This window comes from Panthera uncia (genome assembly GCF_023721935.1).
Source record: "Panthera uncia isolate 11264 chromosome A3 unlocalized genomic scaffold, Puncia_PCG_1.0 HiC_scaffold_11, whole genome shotgun sequence".
In the NCBI taxonomy this organism is placed as follows: Eukaryota; Metazoa; Chordata; class Mammalia; order Carnivora; family Felidae; genus Panthera; species Panthera uncia.
The window spans coordinates 84,581,537-84,602,487 of record NW_026057578.1 but is presented as its reverse complement, the minus strand read 5'-3'; the positions used below and the strand labels follow the sequence as shown (position 1 = coordinate 84,602,487).

At 40.5% G+C, this 20,951-nt stretch overlaps 2 protein-coding genes across 3 annotated transcripts in view; both read right to left on the bottom strand.

Annotated features, from left to right (window-relative positions):
- Nucleotides 1-5,820, bottom strand: part of GMCL1 (germ cell-less 1, spermatogenesis associated) — a 37,824-nt gene extending 32,004 nt beyond the window's left edge. Inside the window, exon 1 of the mRNA XM_049651592.1 lies at nucleotides 5,330-5,820. Coding sequence (XP_049507549.1) covers nucleotides 5,330-5,589 — 260 coding nt within the window. The 5' untranslated portion in view covers nucleotides 5,590-5,820. The remainder of the gene's footprint in view (nucleotides 1-5,329) is intronic.
- Nucleotides 5,821-9,789: 3,969 nt separating this feature from the next.
- Nucleotides 9,790-20,951, bottom strand: part of ANXA4 (annexin A4) — a 62,464-nt gene continuing 51,302 nt past the window's right edge. For both annotated transcript variants that reach the window (XM_049651594.1, XM_049651593.1), the window contains 5 exons: nucleotides 19,221-19,314; nucleotides 15,138-15,233; nucleotides 14,306-14,364; nucleotides 12,967-13,089; nucleotides 9,790-10,846 (listed from right to left, as the gene is read on the bottom strand). In XM_049651594.1, coding sequence (XP_049507551.1) covers nucleotides 10,787-10,846; nucleotides 12,967-13,089; nucleotides 14,306-14,364; nucleotides 15,138-15,233; nucleotides 19,221-19,314 — 432 coding nt within the window. In that variant the 3' untranslated portion in view covers nucleotides 9,790-10,786. The remainder of the gene's footprint in view (nucleotides 10,847-12,966; nucleotides 13,090-14,305; nucleotides 14,365-15,137; nucleotides 15,234-19,220; nucleotides 19,315-20,951) is intronic.

Genomic DNA, 20,951 nt, shown 5'->3' with positions numbered 1-20,951 from the left:
CGAGACCATGACCTGAGCGGAAGTTGGACACTTAACCAGTTGAGCCACCCAGGCACCCCAAAATTTTTAGTCTTTTTAAAAATGAAGTAACTGTTTCAGATGATGTCTTGAACCAATGTGTTTGACATGTCTTCCCAACAGACAGTAAAAACAGCACATGCTTTGGTAGTAGAGGCTTGGGTTTGAGTCCCAGCTCTACCACAGCTCAGTTACTCCAGATGCAAAGAGAATATTAATAGTAAGCACTTTATTGGGTTACTATGAGAAACAAATGAGACAATATAGTTTCTAGTTCTTGATAGCACCATCCCCAGATTGCATTAAAAGATTAAAAGTACAGAAAGGAATAAGCCCACAATAGCAAAAAGGAAGGGTGGGTTTATCATCTGATAAGAGACCAGAATATATTCCGAAGGTCTAGGATGAAGGCTGAAGGCCATCTGCCCTTCAGAAGTGTGTGTGGGTTAGGAGAGATCTCAGGGGTAATAAAAGGCAGAAGTAAGGCACAAAGTGGGGAAATGTGTTCCTTTAATGGCCTCCTCCACAATGTATGAACACAGAGTACAGATAACCAGAGCACAGACAACTCAGGCATAAAGATTCCAATGCTCTTCTAGAAAGGAGAGAGAGGACAAATCTATCAGGAGAAGCTGAGACTTTAGTATAGGTGGTGGCACCCCACACAAAGCAATCCTTATTCTGACATTTGGGGAATCTGTAGCCTGTTAGCTCTTAACCCATTCACCCTGAATCATGGTCCCCAAACTATGTGTTAAAGCACCTAGAGCACCGCACCAAACTCAGGCAAGTGTGTGGAATATTTTATATTTGAAGGAAACACAGCAAGATCTTTGAGATACCATGTTACCTACTACTATCATAGTCATACTAACTATGAGATATTTCTTTAGGACCAGAGGTACCATTTAAAAAACTACTGAGACTCTAAGGGTGCTGTGAACAAAAAAAATTTGGGAATTTCTGCTCTAAGATGAAGCATGCCCCACCCATATCCAATTTAGTAATCAGTCTTTCTACTTAAAGGGAAGGCTTAGTTTAATTTACTCAATTAAAACACACGCACGCACATGTTACTCATTCTAAATACCAAGGATCACCCAACCAAGGATCACCCAACATGAGGAGAATCTGGAGTATTCAAGACCATTAAAAAGACAAACCGGCCCCAGAGGAAATACATTAATTCAGGGAAAAGAGAACTTAAAACACTCTAAAATTAGCACATCTAGGGGCGCCTGGGTGGCGCAGTCGGTTAAGCGTCCGACTTCAGCCAGGTCGCGATCTCGCGGTCTGTGAGTTCGAGCCCCGCCTCAGGCTCTGGGCTGATGGCTCGGAGCCTGGAGCCTGTTTCCGATTCTGTGTCTCCCTCTCTCTCTGCCCCTCCCCCGTTCATGCTCTGTCTCTCTCTGTCCCAAAAATAAAAAAAAAAAAGTTGAAAAAATAAAATAAAATTAGCACATCTAGATATAGATATCTGAGATTATTACAATTATAAAACAACAGGATACTATGATAAAGGAAACAAAGAAAATTAGCACATCTAGATATAGATATCTGAGATTATTACAATTATAAAACAACAGGATACTATGATAAAGGAAACAAAGAAAAGAGCTCTTTGAGATTAAAAACATGGTTGCTAAAATTAATAAGCCAAAAGAGAGGATACTGAGAAAGTTAAGGAAATTTCCTAGAACATAAAGCAAAAAAGACCTAGAAAGGACAAAAGAAAAGAGAAAGAGGTACAATCCAAGAAATCCAAAATCTGGTTTAAGAGGAGTCCAAGAAAGAGAAAACAAAGATAACAGGAAAAAGGAAATTATGGAGAAAATAATGGAAGGAAATTTTTCCAAACTAGTCTCCAGATTGTAAGAATCAACCAAGTACTGAGGCCATTAAAAAACCCATACTTAAGCACATTCTAGTTAAATTCCAAAACACCGATGAAAAAATTCCAAAATTTCCAGAGGAAAAAAAAAGGTCACCTAAAAAGAGAGTTAGACCAGCATCATACTTCTCATCAACACTGTAGGCTAGAAAACAACGAAGTAATATCATAAAGGATATGAAGTTATTTTAGATTAGATTTCCATACTCAAAGGATGAATAAAGTTAGAGACTAAATTTACATTCAGATAAGCACAAATTACCTCCTTTTGCATCCCTTCTGAGTAAAATACATGAGGATACAGTTCTCCAAAATGGGTGAGAAAGAAAAAGATACAAGCTACAGAAAACAGTAGATCCAATCCTAGAGATGGGATGAAAGTAAGCCCCAGGATAAACACAGACCCAGAAAGCAATGGTTCCAGAATGGAACAGGAGGATGAAGGGACCCAAGAGGGGGGTCTTGGGTTTAGAGGGGGACACCATGCAAGCGTGTTTAGAAAGATAGGAAAATGTGAATATATAACGAAGGGGTATTATTCTTTTGTCAATGGTGGTGGGGGGCAGTTAGAAATTCTAGGAAAATTAAAAAGCAATACAAAAACAACAACAAACCAACTATCATAAAAAGATACAAATGAAAACAGGGTCTGACTTTGAAAACTTGATGGAATGTAGAAAAAAGATTCCATTTAACTACAAGGTTAGAAAATTTCTCCCATGGAAAAACAAAGCGTTGTGACACTGGATCCAGGAAGTATGGTTTATAATCCTAGCACACTACTTGACTTTGTAGTGAACAATATTTACATGGTTATAATAACAAATACTGTTTACTAGGTTTCAAATTTTACAATCAAGGCACAGCAAACAACCAAGATCTGGTTGCAGAACAGGTGAGTTTCAACAGTCATGTTAATGTAAAAGTAAAATATGCAATTGTCAAAAGGTATGAATGAAATGGAAGGTGGGCTTGGTAGCCAAAACTTTTCATGGAGTAGCTGGTTGAGGTGGGAGAGTGCTCAGAACAACCTCAGGGAGCATAATTAGCGTCAACACACAAATTTCCAGGTCTTAGTATCTTTTTACACACTTCAAGCACACTGGGCTGAATAGCCAGGCCTCTTCCACTGATATAAAACATACTAAATTCTGGATGTATTTTCTTTTCTTTTTAATTAATTAATTTTTAAAAATTTATTTATTTTGGGAGAGAGAGAGGGAGAGACACCATGTGACCATGTTGACACAAGGGCCAGAGAGAGAGAGAGGGAGAGAGAATCTCAAGCAGGTTCCACATTGTCAGCTCAGAGCCCAACTCAAAGCTCGAACCCTCAAACCGTGAGATCATGACCTGAGCTGAAATGAAGAGTTGGATGCTCAACCATCTAAGCACCCCTAAATTCTGCATGTATTTTCTAATAAAGGTTTGCTTTAAAGACTTTCCATTCTAGTCCACTCATGTAGTTCAGGGGTTGGCAAACCTTTTATGTAAAGGTCTGGACAGTAAATATTTTCAGCTTTGTGGGCCAGACAGACTCTAAGCAAATTTGTTGGCATCCCAGTGGGCAGCTGCCTGCTTACCAGCCTTAGCCTACCACATCTCAGCTTCTCTACCATCTAGTGGGCTACAGCCTTACCTCCTCCAATATCTGAATCTCACTCTGGGAAAGATGGCTCTATTCAAAATTTGTTCCTTCCTTGGATGTTCTCAGTCTGAGAAGTGCTGAATTGCTCCCTCTATCTTCTATTCCTATACATTTTTAGAAATCTCTTTACCTTAGTAGTTTACCTTCAGTAATTAATTCCCCTTTCCTTGTTAATGGTTATATTACATTTTCCTTTTTCAAATTGCTGCATGATTTCTCTTTTGAATGGATCCTGACATATATATTTCAACGACATTAAATATAAGTGGTCTAAATACTAAAAGACAGAGATTATCCTAATGGATTAAAAAAGATGCTAGACCCAACTATATGCTTTCTACAAGATACCTATTTTAGATATAAAGATACAGGTAAAAAAGAAAACAATGGAAAAGATATACATTTTAAGCACCCAGTAGTAGTGGAAATATTACCAGGGATAAAGAGAGACATTTTGTAATGTTAAAGGAGGTCAATTTACCAAGGAGACATAATATTGACAGAGCACTTCAATACCAGGCACTGTGCATTATATGGACCCTAAAAGGCAAGTATTGGGGTGCCTGGGTGGCTCAGCTGGTTAAGCATCTGACTCTTGGTTTGGGCTCAGGTCATGATCTCATGGTTTGTGAGTTCAAGCTCCACCTCAGACTCTGTGCTGACAGCACTGAGCCTGCTTGGGATTCTCTCTCCCCCTCTCTCTGCCCCCCATCCCCCTCTTGCTCATGCTCTGTAAATATGTAAACAAATAAACAAAAAATAAACAAACTTAAAAAAAGGCAAGTATTAATTTCTCCATTTTACTTAAGAGGAAAAAAGGCTATTAAGCTCAGAATCTGAGCTCTTTATACTATACTGACTCTCCAAAAAGGTAACTGAAGAATTTGACAGGGGTGGGGGTGGGTGGTGTTCATTTCTGTAAATAAACAACAAGCATTCATACATAAAACTCTATGAAAGATTTTTAGATAACAAACTATTAACAGAGGCTATCCATGATACTTTTATTTCTCAATAAATATGTTACATTTGTGTAGCAAAGTTTTTCAATCTTTTTTTTTTTGAAGTTTCATTTAAAATACTGCATTTATCCCACTGATGTTAAAAAAAAAAGGCAGTCAGATTGCTTTATGTGGAAACGTATTCTATGCATAAACTACGTTCTAATTTTCTAATTCACAAGTAAACATCCTGTGTTTCAACTCTTTGAAAAAAGGTTAAGCAAGCTGCAGCACTGACTTACACATATCCACGGTCAACGTTCAAGTACTAGAGGCTCTAACTTTGTTCCCAATAAGGAACAAATGCACACTACTGATAAATTTCACCTTTACAGTTAAAGAGAACTCTCGTGTGTGTAATAACTTCCCTTTACACTGATGGACGTGCCCCTTAAGGTAACCGGATGCAAAACAACTTCTCCTGCCACCCACTCAGAGAGGAGGACAAAGGTGTATTACGGAAGGCCAGCCAGCCTTTGAAGCCTAAGGTTTAATGAGGCGCGAGCTCTGGCTTGGCGTTTGCCAGTCTCATCTTGGGGCTGTAACACCACTCGGGCAGCGTCTGTGGTTTATAATCTAGAACACCAGGCGCCTCCCAAGGCGCTCCCCATCCGCCCTGCATCAGGCTGGCTCCCACGTTTCCCGGTCAAGGGCACGTCCGCTCCTCACCCGCTGGGGAGCGCCGCACCCCCAAGCGCACCCGGCGCCGGGCTTGTCCCCAGGCGGGGCCCTGGAGCTGCCCAACAGGTGCGGGCGCGTCCCTCCACGTACCTGCGCGGGGTGTTGAAGAGTCGCTGCTGCTCGTCCCCTTCCTCCTCATCCTCGTCTGTCTCGGAGTCGGGGTGACAGTAGCAGAAGGCCCCACTGCTCCTCTTGCGCTTGCGGCTGCCTGGGCAGTAACAGAAGCCGTGGCCCGCAGCGTCGCCGCCAGACTCCGGCCTGCGGGTCGAGCCCCCCGCCCCAGAACCCGGCTCCTGCTGGGCTCGGGCTCGCCCCGGGTGGCGTAGCACTCGGCTGCTCAGGGAGCCCATGGACCACGGCTCCCCAGGACTTCAGGGAGCGCACCTCAGGGAGCCCAGCGGAGGCGGTCTCCCGCCATGGCCCGGCCGCCGCCCGCCTCCACCCAGCCCAGGTGCCTACACCGCCACCTTCTCACGCGCAGCCCCAACCGTCGCAGCGGACGCTACCGCCTCCATCCTCCGCCCCGCCCGCCGCGTCCAGTCGCGCGGCGCGCCGGGACCGCAGAACCTCGCCCCCTCGCTATCGCAACAAAGCGCGGACCTGAAGGCGCGTGCGCGCGGCGAGCCTCCGGAAGGGGCGGGGGAAGGCGAGTGTGCGTGGTGGGTGGGGCCTGCACTGAAAGGTAAAGGGGGATGGAGCCGGGAAGCTTGTCGGCGCGTAGGCGGCTAGCGGCCTGCTCTCCGCTTGGGTCTCGCGCTGCCATGAGATTTGGGGCCAATCTGGATTTTAGTGTTACTTCACACACCCCTTTGTATTAGCCCGACCGGGAGTTCCAGCTCATTGATTGTTTCTGCAAAAGTTCCTTGAGTTCCGGATACCTAGTAGGCTCTGTGCTAAGTAGGGGCAAAAAAGATGGTGCTGTTTGGGCTCTTCCTTAGCGGAGCTCACCACTAGCTGGGATCACGCCTTGCGGGCATTTGGCAAGGCTTCCTCGGGGAGGAGGACCTACTATGTGGAGTTTCGTTAGGCCTTTGTGTTTCTTAAATATCGGCCTTCTGCCGCCCTAGACGGGTTATGGCAAAGGTTCCCTGCACTTCCCAGCTTCCCTTCTAGCTGCAGTGAAACGTCTGAGTAGGGTCTGTACCAGTACTGGCAGGGCTTACAGTGCCTTCTGGAGGCCGAAGCAAAATTTACAGCTGTCTGCCTTGGACAGCCAGCTTTCACTCCCTGACACCATTCTGCTACTTTTTAAATAAAGTGTTTACAATGAATTACTCAGAGTAATACGGTAAACACCTATGGTCCCACCACACGTATGATAATTTAAAATTAAAATAGCTTTGATTCATTCTCTTCAATAGGACACTATAGATAGAAGTTCCCTCTCCATCTCTGTCTCTCCCTCCACTGTGGTGACCACTATCCTGAGAATAGTGTTTATCGTTTTCCCATGCATGTTCTTAAACATATACCCATAAGCACTATATGTTCTTTAGCACATTTAGGCATGTAATTAAATGGAATCATATTGTACCTATCATTCTGCACCTTTCTTCTTTCTCAAAATTTTACTTTTAAGACTTATCCAGTTAATCTCCAGTTAATTTTCATTGCTCATTGTGTCACTAATCCACAATTTGTTTATCTTTTGAGGGAGTTAGGTTGTTTCTACTTTAATGTTCTTATAGAGTAGCAATGAACACCATGTACAAAGATTCACCAAATAGATTCCTAGAAGTAGATTTCCTGTGAACTTTCCAACTCTATTAGCTATTTCCAAGTTCTCTGGAATGATTAAACCAATTTATACTCTCATCAGCACCACATGTAGTTTGGGGGCCTGAGTGGACTGGTGTCTGACTCATGCCTGAGAAATTTGAATCAGGAGAAGCTGGTTGAGGCAATTTGGTGGGGGGTGGTGGGGGCAGGAGGGCGGGGGGAGCAGACAATGGTGGCAGCAAGGGGATCAGTCTTCATGCCTAGAATTTGTCAGCACAAGGGATGTGTGCGCACGTGTTTCCCATGGAGCAAGTGTGGGCCACCATAAGAGAGCCAGCATGGGATCATCTTAGATTCTGTCCCAGAGGCCTGGGTGGAAGGTCAAACTGACTTCAGCAAAGAACCTGAAAGTATTATCAGATTCCTAGGGGCTGAGAAAGGAATTGATAAAGGCACCCCAGGAGAATGTCCCTAAGATTCAGCTTTAAATATCTGCCGCTGTTTCACAGTACTGATCCTCTATCACCACAGCAAGAACAGTCGGGTAAGAACTTTCCTGCTCCCCTTTACTCTTTTGGCTAAGTTTGGGCTGTGGTGGAGGGATGGGTGTGGGGAAGGAAACCAAAGTGGAGAAAGAAGAGAAACCCACCATATTCCTTACTCCTGCTGGCAATAGTCCAGAGCTGAACAATAGGCCAGAACTGAAGAAGCCTCAATTATAAATCAAGTTTGGAATTTTGACTGGACATATTAATTACTAAATATTAATTAATGACCATAAGGGACTGCACAGTAGGACTTTTTAAAACCTAAGGGTGACCAGAAAAGTCCCAGCACTATCAGAATTTTCATCTAATGACAGGAGAAGTAGACTCATGAATAAATGTAAATAAACAGTGGGACAGAAGAACAAAGTTGCCTCATAATTATATTCCAAAGTCATGCTTGTTCTTCACAATAAACAAACATTCCTCCAAGGTGGCTTTATCCTGCTTCCGGTCAACAAATGTTAATATCCAGTCACCATATGCAATTTGTTTTAAAAAATTTGGTTAAATCATATATAATTTAAAGCTAAAACTACTAAAATTTTGTAATGCTTCCAAAGCCAAATAAAGTTGGAGATTCCATACTCTTCTAGGTACATATCAAAGCAGCAGTACTATTTCCTGTAATTAATTGGAATGACTATTTGTACAAATAGCCTTCACCATTAGCTCAAGCACTAATAATGGGCAAGTAAAAACAAATTGAAAAAAAAAATCTTTGTATTTCATCTATCAAAATACAATAGATATTATAGAAGGAAAAAAGAAGGCAGCTATTCTTTTTCTTAATTTTTTTAATGTTTATTTTTGAGGGAGAGACAGAGAGTGCAAGCTGGGGTGGGACAGGGAGAGAGGAAGACACAGAATCCAAAGCAGACTCCAGGCTCTGAGCTGTCAGCACAGAGCCTGATGTGGGGCTCGAACTCACAAACCATGAAATCATGACCTGAGCTAAAGTCAGATGCTTAACTGACTGAGCCACCCAGGTACCCCAGAAGGCAAGTAGTCTTATTTAATACAAATGTTCCACTTATAAGAGAGTATCACTTATTTCCAGAGAATAAATTAAATACATTATTTTATATTATTAAGTAGTGTTTGGTATATGTAAACATTAGTTTTATAGCAGTGACTGCACATAAGATTAAATATGTTATTTTTTCTTAATGTTGTAGTTTCTTTTTAAAAAATGTTTATTTGGGGGGGGGGGATGGGCAGAGAGGGAGGGAGAGAATTCCAAGCAGGCCCCACACTCAGCTCAGAGCCCCATGCAGGGCTTGAATACATGAACCATTAAATCATGACTGAGCAGAAATCAAGTGTTGTAGTTTCTTTTTTTTTTCAATATATGAAATTTATTGTCAAACTGGTTTCCATACAACACCCAGTGCTCATCCCAAGAGGTGCCCTCCTCAATACTCATCACCTACCCTCCCCTCCCTCCCACCCCCCATCAACCCTCAGTTTGTTCTCAGTTTTTAAGAGTATCTTATGCTTTGGCTCTCTTCCACTCTAACCTCTTTTTTTTTTTTTCCTTCCCCTCCCCCATGGGTTTCTGTTAAGTTTCTCAGGATCCACATAAGAGTGAAACCATATGGTATCTGTCTTTCTCTGTATGGCTTATTTCACTTAGCATCACACTCTCCAGTTCCATCCACGTTGCTACAAAGGGCCATATTTCATTCTTTCTCATTGCCACGTAGTACTCCATTGTGTATATAAACCACAATTTATCCGTTCATCAGTTGATGGACATTTAGGCTCTTTCCATAATTTGGCTATTGTTGAGAGTGCTGCTATAAACACTAGGGTACAAGTGCCCCTATGCATCAGTACTCCTGTATCCCTTGGGTAAATTCCTAGCAGTGCTACTGCTGGGTCATAGGGTAGGTCTATTTTTAATTTTTTGAGGAACCTCCACACTGTTTTCCAGAGTGGCTGCACCAATTTGCATTCCCACCAACAGTGCAAGAGGGTTCCCGTTTCTCCACATCCTCTCCAGCATCTATAGTCTCCCGATTTGTTCATTTTGGCCACTCTGACTGGCGTGAGGTGATATCTGAGTGTGGTTTTGATTTGTATTTCCCTGATGAGGAGTGACATTGAGCATCTTTTCATGTGCCTGTTGGCCATCTGGATGTCTTCTTTAGGTTGTAGTTTCTAACAGAAACTGACTAACACAAGTTTTTAAAAGATATCTTCTTTCAGGGCCAGGGTGAAAAATCTCCAAAGTGGAAAAGTCAATTAGAGAAAGAATATTTTAAAGACATTTTAAAGACACCATGTTTTATTAAAATTATTTTTCCACGTCGTATATAAACTGAACCTTTGAATAAAATCAAGTACAACTTCAGAATAATTTTAGAGTTGAAAGGCACAGTGCAAATGTAAATTACTACAAATCAACAAAATTGAAAAATATTTAAAAAATTACTTTTAAAACAAAAAAATTCCTGTAAATAAAAGTAAATTCAGAACATTACACCATCACCAGTATAATACCTGGTTGGATACTTAGTTTTTTTCCATTCATCTTCCAGCTGGATTAAGACATTAACCATAATATTGTGGAATGTTCAGCATTTATGTTTGCTAACCAGACATATATGACCTGTATAACCACACTTAGAATTTAATTTGCTCAGACGAGTTGGTGATTTTGGTATACTTCAACCTGGAGAGAGTAAGTAATCTTAATATAAGATGTGAGAAAGGAAGTCTCCCATGCAAACTTTTGTAGAGATCAACTAACAGTATAGACAAAATCTAAACAAAGGAGATTAGTGGATGTTTTCAGAGTATGACCATGTAAAACAGCTAATCGGACTGATATTCTTAAGAACTACATGCTCACAATTTCAAATAAAGAAATTACTAGCCACTTTGAAAACAGAATTAGGGAAGCAAAGTGATTTTACAGCAGTCTTTGAGTCTTCTGCTTTAATAGTTTTTCACCAAAACCATGAAATAAATTTAATACATTCCAATTTCTGTGAAACACAAACAAGGAAGAAATCTGTTAAAACCATGGAGTACATTTTTATTTCTAATTTAAAATCTCCTTTTAAGTTGTATAAGCTTTGAAATGCAAGTACAGCTTTAAAGCATCATAATGAGTAATTGTAGATGAATAATAATACAGTCTATACCCTAAGAAGCATCTGTAGGCGTTTTAATTGGAAATAAGCATTCTGCGATAATACTAATAGCAGTGTGGAAAAATGAAGTGAAAAAAAAATTCAAAGTGTTGGGAATCCTCCTATCCTTCCTGGATTTTATTTTAATCGTCTCCTCCACAGAGAATGAGCAGTACTTTCCTGTAGTCTCCAGATGTGTCACCCTGGGGGCAAGGGAAGCAAAGGAACAATCTGATAAGCGGGTTTTCAAAACGAATACACAGCTCGGAGTCAACCATGTTAACTTTTTCAGTCTTCTCTGGCTTTTTCTCAGAGAGGTATTTTTTAATTTTTTTTTTTTTTAATAACACTTGTTATTTTTTTTATTGCAAAAGTAATACCTGTTCAATATAGGAAATAAAGACATAAAAGAACATAAAAACCCTAATTCCACCATCTAGAGATATTCTTAGTATTTTGGTGTGTGCAATATCCTTCCAGACCTTTTTCTATATGTATGGATTCCTATGTGAGGGGGTATAGTATTCTGTATTCTGCTTTTTTACATAATAGAGATTATTTCCCTATTTTAATTTATTAAATGTTCTTCTACAACATCATTCTTTAATGGTTAAATAGTATTCCGTTTTATATAGGTAAAATAATTTGCTTACCCTCCCCCACTGTTAGATATTTCTATCTTTTCTAATTTTTCACTATTATAAATACTGTTATAATAAGCAATTGTAGTTAAATTTTTGTGCATTTTCTTGATGATTTACTCAGGATAGATTTTCATAAAATGAGAATTACCAGATTAATGATGGTGCCTTTTCTTAAAGAACATTTTTTTTAATGTTTATTTTTGAGAGACAGACAGAGAGAGAGAGAGAGAGAGAGAGAGAGAGAGAGAGATGGAGACAGAATGCAAACGGGGAAGGGGCAGAGAGAGGGAGACACAGAATCCGAAGCAGGCTCCAGGCTCTGTCATGTCAGCACAGAGCCCGATGTGGAGCTCAAACCCAGGAACCACAAGATCATGACCTGAGCCAAAGCCGCTGGGTGCTCAACTGACTGAGCCACCCAGGTGCCCCAATGATTGTGCATTTTCTTAAGCCTTTTAGTACATGTTGCAAAACAGCCTTCCAGAAAGGTGCTATAATTTCTACATATAATGTTTTATGGTCTAATTATTAGATCAATTTTTGTTTGTGCTTCATGGGCACTAGAAAAGAGGGAATCTCTGTCTATTGGATTCAAAGTTTAATATATATCTCTTAAATTAAATCTTAATATATCTTTCTTTATGCTTTGTCTCATCAATCTGCCAAAGAATAAGGATGTGTTAAATTCTATCTGGCATATATTTCCATCAATGTCTTCTTTTGGAGCTTCAAATTTCTTATTTATAGATTTGAATGCAACACTTATTTGGCACTTAAAAGTTTCTTGACTTAATCTTTGTTGTGAATAGTTGCCTTTATTAACATAAAGTGATCACTTTTTTCCTATTTAATGTGTTTTCTCCTTAAATTCTTTTTCCTTATAGCATAATCCCTTTTTCCTTATAGCATAATGTTCTTTTCCCTGGCCTCTTTTTTACAGCTGCTTACATGTCACTGTATTCTAGTTGTTCCTTATAAGTATAACTTACATTTTTCTTACTTTTGTCATTTTTTCTTTTTTAAAAAAAATGTTTATTTACTTTTGAAAGAGAGAGAGCACGCGAGCAGGGGAGGGGCACAGAGAGAGGGAGACAGAGAATCCCAAGCAGACTCCCCACGGTCAGCCTGAAGCCCCCAATATGGGGTTCGAACTGTTGAGATCATGACCTGAGCTGAAGTGAGACGCTTAACCGACTGAGACACCCAGGCACCCCTGGATGTGAATCATTTCTTGTCATTCTCATGCCCAGTTAGGACTCTGGGAAGTCTGCTGCCAGGTAAATAAAGGCAGAAATCCAGGGTAACTAACAGGCTTTCCCACTGTAGATCTTAGCTGGCCCTGGGTTTCTGGATGACTGACTTGGTTGCTTATCTTCCACTGTAAGCAGGCAGGCAAGGAAGTGACACTTTTAAAAGTATTCATTACAATATACTCTTTCTCTGTCCGGGGTCAACATAATTACTATATTTAGAAGGCAAACATTTCCAGCTTCTAACCTGGCAGAGATTTAAACATCTGTGAAAGGAAAGAAACTGGAAATACCTGAATTAGAGTAAGATCTTTAAAAGTGGTGCTATCTGCCAGGGAACGGATAAGAAGTGTCTGAATACCTAGGTCAGAACCCCATTTCTTTTCTCAGAGCTTTCCCCTGGGCCAAGGCCGGGCTCTCATGACCTACCTTGATGAAGGAATACAGAGACTTTCCATAAAGCCTCTTGAAGTTTTCCCGGATGTCCATCATATCAATCTCCGCTCGAGAAACCATAACTCTGATAAGGGTGTCATCATCGGTGCCCAAGCCCTAAGGAAGAAAACAAGATCCATGCTGGTTCTCAGTGCTCTTCTTTAGCCTATCAAGGCAAGCCTATGCATGGCTCTCCTGATGACGTCTTTTGCACCACAAAGCCTGTAGAAGCCTGTGGAATACTGTTCCTCACCATGGTGTTCAGGGCTTTCCACAACCTACCTTTCCAACACTCTGTGTTCGAACCAGAGGAGACTGCTCTCTGCCATTCGAGACACATACCTGGTGTTCTCAGACTGCCTGCCTCACCTGCAATGATTCTTCCCCACTGAATGTCATCCTTCCTTCCCCAGCCTTACCATCCTTCCTACCAGATGAAATCCTCCAACGTAAAACTCCCTTTATCTATTTTTTTTTTAACGTTTACTTGCTTACTTTTGAGAGAGCGAGGGCCCGCACAAGTGGGGAAGAGGCCGAGAGATACACACAGAATGTGACACAGGCTCCAGGCTCTGAAGTGTCAGCGTAGAGCCCAACACAGCACTTGAACTCACAAAACTGTGAGATCATACCTGAGCCGAAGTCGGACACTCAACTGACTGAGACACCCAGGTGCCCCTGTAAAATTTCCTTTAAGGTCCTGCTGAAATATACCAACTTCTTTAAATATTCTTCTCTGATCTTCACCCCCTAAACAAATACTGGAAGATACTCTTCTTTCTGTGTTCCTATATATTTGGATCCTCAACTACTGTCTTATATTCTATTTTGTTCTTACTGGTATTTTGCACACATGTGTCTTCCCCTTCCTACCTTCCAATCTCTCCTGTACCTCTCACGGTTCCCAGCAGCAGTCTCTGCACAGAGTATGATGCATGGTTAGGGGCCTGGGCTCTGAAGCCAAATTGCCAATATTTGCATCCTTGCTGCATTACTTCCTCACTGAGGACCTTGGACAAACTGCACATCCTCCCTATGTCTCAGTTTTCTCATCTGTAAAATGGGGGTTAATAATAGGACCTTCCCCTTAGAGCTGTTATAGGGATAAAATTAATCCATATGTATACAGCATTAGGAATGGTGATCACATGTTGTAAGTACTCAATAAATATTACCTAGTATTATCATTAGCAGGCACTCGGTGAAGTATTTGATGAGTTGAACTGAGTATCTCAAGCTGATTTTGGTTAATTTGTATGGGAAACAGAAGTAAACATGAAGGTGGACATAAGACATGTTGGAGTCATTCAGATGCTAAAAATGAGCCATTTACCTTCATAGATTTATAAAGCCTTTCAGCAAAATATGCAGATTTGTTCCTCATGCACTTTACTGTTAAGAGATAAAAAAAAAAAAAAAGAAATAAAAAAATTATAAAAGCTATGAGAAAAAAGTGACAATTGTTCTCTCTGTTTCTACAAGGTATGAAGTAGTATTCTCTTGATTGCCTTGTCAGAAGAATTTTAGCCAAGGTCTATGTTTTATGAACATAGACCATGGATAAATAATTAATAAAGGCAATTAAAGCAAAAGGCAGCATATAGTTTCAAAATGATTACTATGCCTACCATATGAAACAGTTATTAGTTCTAACCATCCACAGACTTACAAGATGCAGCTAGTATAGGATTATCTCTCTGGTATATTAAGATATAAAGGCACAGAGAATATAAAATATATAAAGCTACATAATATAATAATAATCAGATCATATATAATACTTCTTGTTTAAAATTCTGCATCTCGGGGCGCCTGGGTGGCGCAGTCGGTTAAGCGTCCGACTTCAGCCAGGTCACGATCTCGCGGTCCGTGAGTTCGAGCCCCGCGTCAGGCTCTGGGCCGATGGCTCGGAGCCTGGAGCCTGTTTCCGATTCTGTGTCTCCCTCTCTCTCTGCCCCTCCCCCGTTCATGCTCTGTCTCTCTCTGTCCCAAAAAATAAATAAAAAACGTTGAAAAAAAAAAATTTAAAATTCTGCATCTCATTATGAGTGACTGAAACTTTTTTTTAAATCCCTGAAAACACCTATATCCCCATGACAACAAACTAGTAAGGGGAAAAGTCGGTAAACATTTGTTTCTCTACTTCCCACCCTCTACCAGCTTACCTATGGCCAGCAGAGCATCTTCAAAGCTACCAGATGTTTCAGATTTAATACTCTGCTCAATATCCTTCTGTGATATCCTTTTGTATTCATCAAACACTACAAACAATAACAAAATGGAATTATAAATAATAAAAAGAATAGAGGAAACTGAAATTTATGGAGAGAATGAGCATTCTAGAGATCACTGTTTATTTAAAAAAAATTTTTTTAACATTTATTCATTTTTGAGAGACAGAGACAGAGTGTGAGTGGGGGAGAGGCAGAGGGAAAGGGAGACACAGAATCCAAAGCAGGCCCCAGGCTCTGAGCTGTCATGACAGAGCCTGATGTGGGGCTGGCACTCATGGACCGGGAGATCATGACCTGAGCTGAAGTTGGATGTTCAACCGACTGAGCCACCCAGGTGCCCCCATTTTTTTTTTACAAGTAGTTTTTAAAAATTTAATTTAATTTAATTTTTTAATTTATATCCAAGTTAGTTAGCATATAGTGCAACGATTTCAGGAGTAGATTCCTTAATGCCCCTTACCATTTTAGCCCATCCCCCTTCCCATAACCCCTCCAGTAACCCTCTGTTTGTTCTCCATATTTAAGAGTCTCTTATGTTTTTGCCCCCCTCCCTGTTTGCTTCCCTTCCCTTATGTTCATCTGTTTTGTATCTTAAAGTGTTCATATGAGTGAAGTCATATGACATTTGTCTTTCTCTGACTGACTAATTTCACTTAGCATAATACCCTCCAGTTCCATCTACGTAGTTGCAAATGGCCAGATTTCATTCTTTTTGATTGCCGAGTAATACTTCATTGTATATGTATACCACATCTTCTTTATCCATTCATCCATCAATGGACGTTTGAGACACCCCCATTTTTTATTTTAATTAAAAAATTTTTTTTAATGTTTGTTTTTGAGAGAGACAGAACACAAGTGAGGGATGGGCAGAAAGAGAGGGAGACACAGAATCTGAAGCAGGCTGCAGGTTCTGAGCTGTCAGCACAGAGCCTGACGTGGGGCTCAAACCCACAAACTGTGGGATCATGACCTGAGCCAAAGCCAGATGCTTAAGCGACTGAACCACACAGGTGCCCCGAAAAAAAAATTTTTCTTAACGTTTATTCACTTTTGAGAGACAGAGACAGAGTGTGAGTGAGACAGAGTGAGACACAGAATCCAAAGCAGTCACTATTTATTCTTTGGCATACCTCAGGAAGAAAGTAATTAGCAGTGTCAGTGAGAACCCAGGAGACACAGGCAAGTGGAATGGGTGCGAGGGGAGGATGAAGGAATGTTGTGACTCTCGGAGGAGATCAGGTGAGTCCTTTCCCTTATTTGGGACCCTGTTTTCTCACACATAAAATGAACCTAACATCTAGAGAGATGTGCTTTCTTTTCTCATTGTTCTCTTAATGAGCAGAACATGTCTTTTTGCAATTCTGGCCTTGGCAATCACCTGTGTGTTCCTTTTGGCTTAAAACTAGAGTAAGTCAACCCCTTGAATACTGAGTCACATTTGACACAAATGGTTGCCTCTTTTAATAGACTGTAACATAATTAGTTTTTCTTTCACTTTTTGCCAAGTATTTTCGAATGCGATGAACCTATTTTCCTCTCGCTGTCTCCTTCTGGAGCCTTCTTAGAGTGGATATCTGTTTTTTCTTCTTAACATTGCTCTCTTTGGGGTATTGCCCCAGGCCCCATCAGTGTGATTTTCACATGGCTGTCAACCCACAGACATCCCTGCCCCCCAACATACACCATAAGCTCTACCAAATCAGTGGGCAGTTCATCGGACCACAGCCAGTCTTACCCTCCTGGGGATTTTTTAAATTTAATTAATTAATTAATTAATTTTTAAAGAGAGAGAAAAAGATAGAGTCTTAAGTAGGTTCCACATCCAGCATGGAGTGGGATGTGGGGCTCGATTTCACAACCATGAGATCATGGCCTAAGCTGAAATCAAGAGTCTGATGCCTGACTGAGCCACCCAGGCTTTCCCCCTCCTGGGGGTTTTATAAATGAGCAGATAATGGGAATGGCCAAAAGCACTGAGTCAGCTTTAACCTCAGAGAACAGAAGAATTAACTGGGGAACCTGGGAAACGTCCTGAATGTCACTTTCAGGGATTCTAAATCAGCCAGTCTGAAGTAGGGGTTCAAGAACCAGCATTTTCAACGAAGACCAGACTGAGAAACTCTGCCTTACAAGTAAAATATGTGACTCCCTTCCACTGTGATCCCCAGAACTGCCTTGATTTCTGTTCTTCCTGGAATTGTTCAGCTCTTCCTTCAATTCTATGAGCCACCAGTTTTTTCCATTTTCCCTCTTGTCCCATTCTGTATTATTTCTCCTTCTTACTTAAGTTGGAGTCAGTGTCTATTGCTTGGAATCAAAAGATCTCATTGAGGGGCGCCTGGGTGGTGCAGTCGGTTAAGCGTCCGACTTCAGCCAGGTCACGATCTCGCGGTCCGTGAGTTCGAGCCCCGCGTCAGGCTCTGGGCTGATGGCTCGGAGCCTGGAGCCTGTTTCCGATTCTGTGTCTCCCTCTCTCTCTCTGCCCCTCCCCCATTCATGCTCTGTCTCTCTCTCTGTCCCAAAAATAAATAAATAACGTTGAAAAAAAAAAAAAAAAGATCTCATTGACACAAGTCACTGTAAAATGGGGGAAATAATGGCTGCTCCAATGGGATATTGCAACAAACAATGCTTATCATATGCTTAGCATTGCACTGGGAAGATAATTAATAAAACCCTAGTTATTTGAATCCTCACTATTATCGTTTGTTGGTAAGAAAATTATGAAGTTTTCTTTATCCAAATAGTGCTTAGATTTTCTTCCAGTCGTTTACAAGCAGATATTTTATAACTTCCCGACAATTGTGCTGAGAAGTGAAAATTGTTACAAAGGTATTTGCATGGTCTTTAGCAGACCTGCAGTTCTTGGGAAATACCACCAGGTGGAGATTTATGTAATTAGTAATCTGGCAAGGGGAAGAAATAAGGAGCTGAGTCAGAAGTTGGTGCATCTGATGGTAGCCCGTGATATTTATTAACAGGTGTAATTACCTATTTTTAGGCACTGTGGAATATCTGAAATCACTGCAACTTCCAAATGTGTTGTAATTTTCAATTACTTTATGTTTTCAATTTAGCAAACTCATCCTCAAATTTCCCATAGGTTTTGTAAATTGTGTGTGATTATACAGCACGGTGGGTTTATAAAATTGTACTGCAACATAAAGACCTAAAGAGCTTATATAAAAGATGAAATATCCTATTTAATCCTTATTGCTGTTTACAAGAAAATAAACCTGACGACAAATGTTCCACAATTTTTTTCCCAAAGAAGTTTAAAAGCACATTACAAAGACTAGCATTACCAGAAGCAAATTAAAAACATTACACATAGGAAATAAAATGTGAAACTATCCACTATTTATCTTATGCCACATACTCCCTAAAGAAATAATTTCTATTAGCTTTACAACTTGGATATTAAATAGGAATAAATATCAACCAACAATTCTACTTCATTACTCACTGATGTACTGAAGATTTTTTCTTATGTAAGTAAAATTAAATGGGGCAGGTGCCTGGGTGGCTCAGTCGGTTTAGTGTCCGACTCGTGATCTCGGCTCAGATCATGATCTTGCAGTTCGTGAGTTCGAGTACTCATAGTGCAGAGCCTGCTTGGAGTTCTCTCTCCCTCTCTCTCTACTCCTACCCCAGTCATTTTCTCTCTCTCTGAAAATAAATAAGTAAACTTAAAAAATTTTTTTTTTTTTAATTAAATGGGGCTGCTTTAGAAAAAGGACTGAGCGCGAACGTTGGTTTCCTACAAACAGGAATGCCAAACCCCTATGAATACATTGTATATCCACTAATTATTCATCATTAATATTTCAGAAATTGGCTCTCATGCACACTGTTGCACTCCTACATTTCCAAGGTAAGATATCTAAGACAGTTCAGTGCAATCAGTTCTTTGTACCAAGTAAAGGGGAAAAGGTTCTAAATTAATTATGGACAATATAGTTTTCACTGTCTTTCAAACAGCTTCTTTGGAAGATGAGGCAAGTGCCTTACCATGCAACAGATGATTGCGGTTCCGGGAACAGAGAACAGTTAGAAATTTCACCTCATCTGTCCCCCATTTCTTCTCTCCAGCCTCATACAGGTCCTGAAGCCAAACAAAGCACAAGTTTAAAACATCACAGAGAAGGTGCCAGGAAATATATAAATATTTCCAGAACTTCAAAGAGCTGAGCTGGCTGCGTTTTATTTTGTTGGTGATGAGGGTGTAAGTGGTGTTGGTGAGTGGCAAACAATGACTCAAGACTTTTCCTTAGGTATATGACTAATGGGACCTTTTACTATCTCCTTGAGAGGGCAAGCACCAGCAGCAGCTCCTTATATACAGACTCCTTATATACAGACTATATACAGACTATATACTACAGTATATATCATCAGAGCTGAAAGGAATGCCCTAGACTAGGCTTACCATACAGAAGTCACTAACCATATGTGACTACTTACATTTTCATTCATGAAAATTTACAAGTCAACTCCTCAGTCAGACTAGCCACATTTCAGGTGCTCTGTGGCCATTTGTGGCTACTCTGGCTGAGGAGTTGACTTTTAAATTTCATTTAATTTTAGTTAATTAAAATTAGCCAGTGGACACCCATATGAGAGTGCCAATGTAGAACATTTTCAGCATCGCAGAAAATTCTACTGGACAGCACTACTGTAGAATGATCTGTGATTTGCCGAAGGCTACACAAGGTGTCACAGTAGAACCAGGACCCCATTAGTAATTGTTTATATTCCAAACAGGTAGGACTATAAGAATTTGACTCTGGCCACTTTAACTATATTACTGATAAATCAAAACTACTATTCATATTACCTCACTGCTATTTTAAAAAAACAACAGGAAAATAGCAACTGTTGGCGAGGATGTCGAGAAACTGGAACCCCGTGCACTCTTGATGAGAATGTAGAATAACGCAGCCTCTATAGAAAACAGTATGGCTATGCTTCAAGAAATTAAAAATGGAATTACCATATGATCCAACAATACTACTTCTGAGTATATAGCCAAAAGAATGGAAAGCAGATCTTACAGAAATATCTGTATATCCATATTCACAGAGCATTATTCACAACAGCCAAAAGTTAGAAGCAACTCAACTGTCCATCGACAGACAGATGAATGGATAAACAAAATGTGGGCTATACAAACATTGGAATATGATCCAGCCTTAAAAAGGAAGGAAATTCTGGCACATGCTACAACCTGGATGAACCCTGAGGACATTATGCTAACACAAGTTACACAAACACAAGACAGTTACACAAACACAAGTACTGTGCGATTACCTTGTATGAGGTGTCTAGTCAAACTCATAGAAACAGAAAGCCAGAGAGTGGTTGTCACTGGCTGGGAGGAGGGGGAAATGAGGAGTTGTTTAATGGTATAGAGTTTCGGTTTTGCAAGGTGAGAAAGCTCTGGAGATTGTTTGCACAGGAATATGCACATAGTTAACATTACTGAACTGTACACTTAAAAATGGGTAAGATGGCAAATTTTATGTTATGTGTGTTTTATTTATTTATTTATTTATTTTTTCAATATATGAAATTTATTGTCAAATTGGTTTCCATACAACACCCAGTGCTCATCCCAAAAGGTGCCCTCCTCAATACCCATCACCCACCTTCCCCTCCCTCCCACCCCCCATCAACCCTCAGTTTGTTCTTAGTTTTTAACAGTCTCTTATGCTTTGGCTCTCTCCCACTCTAACCTCTTTT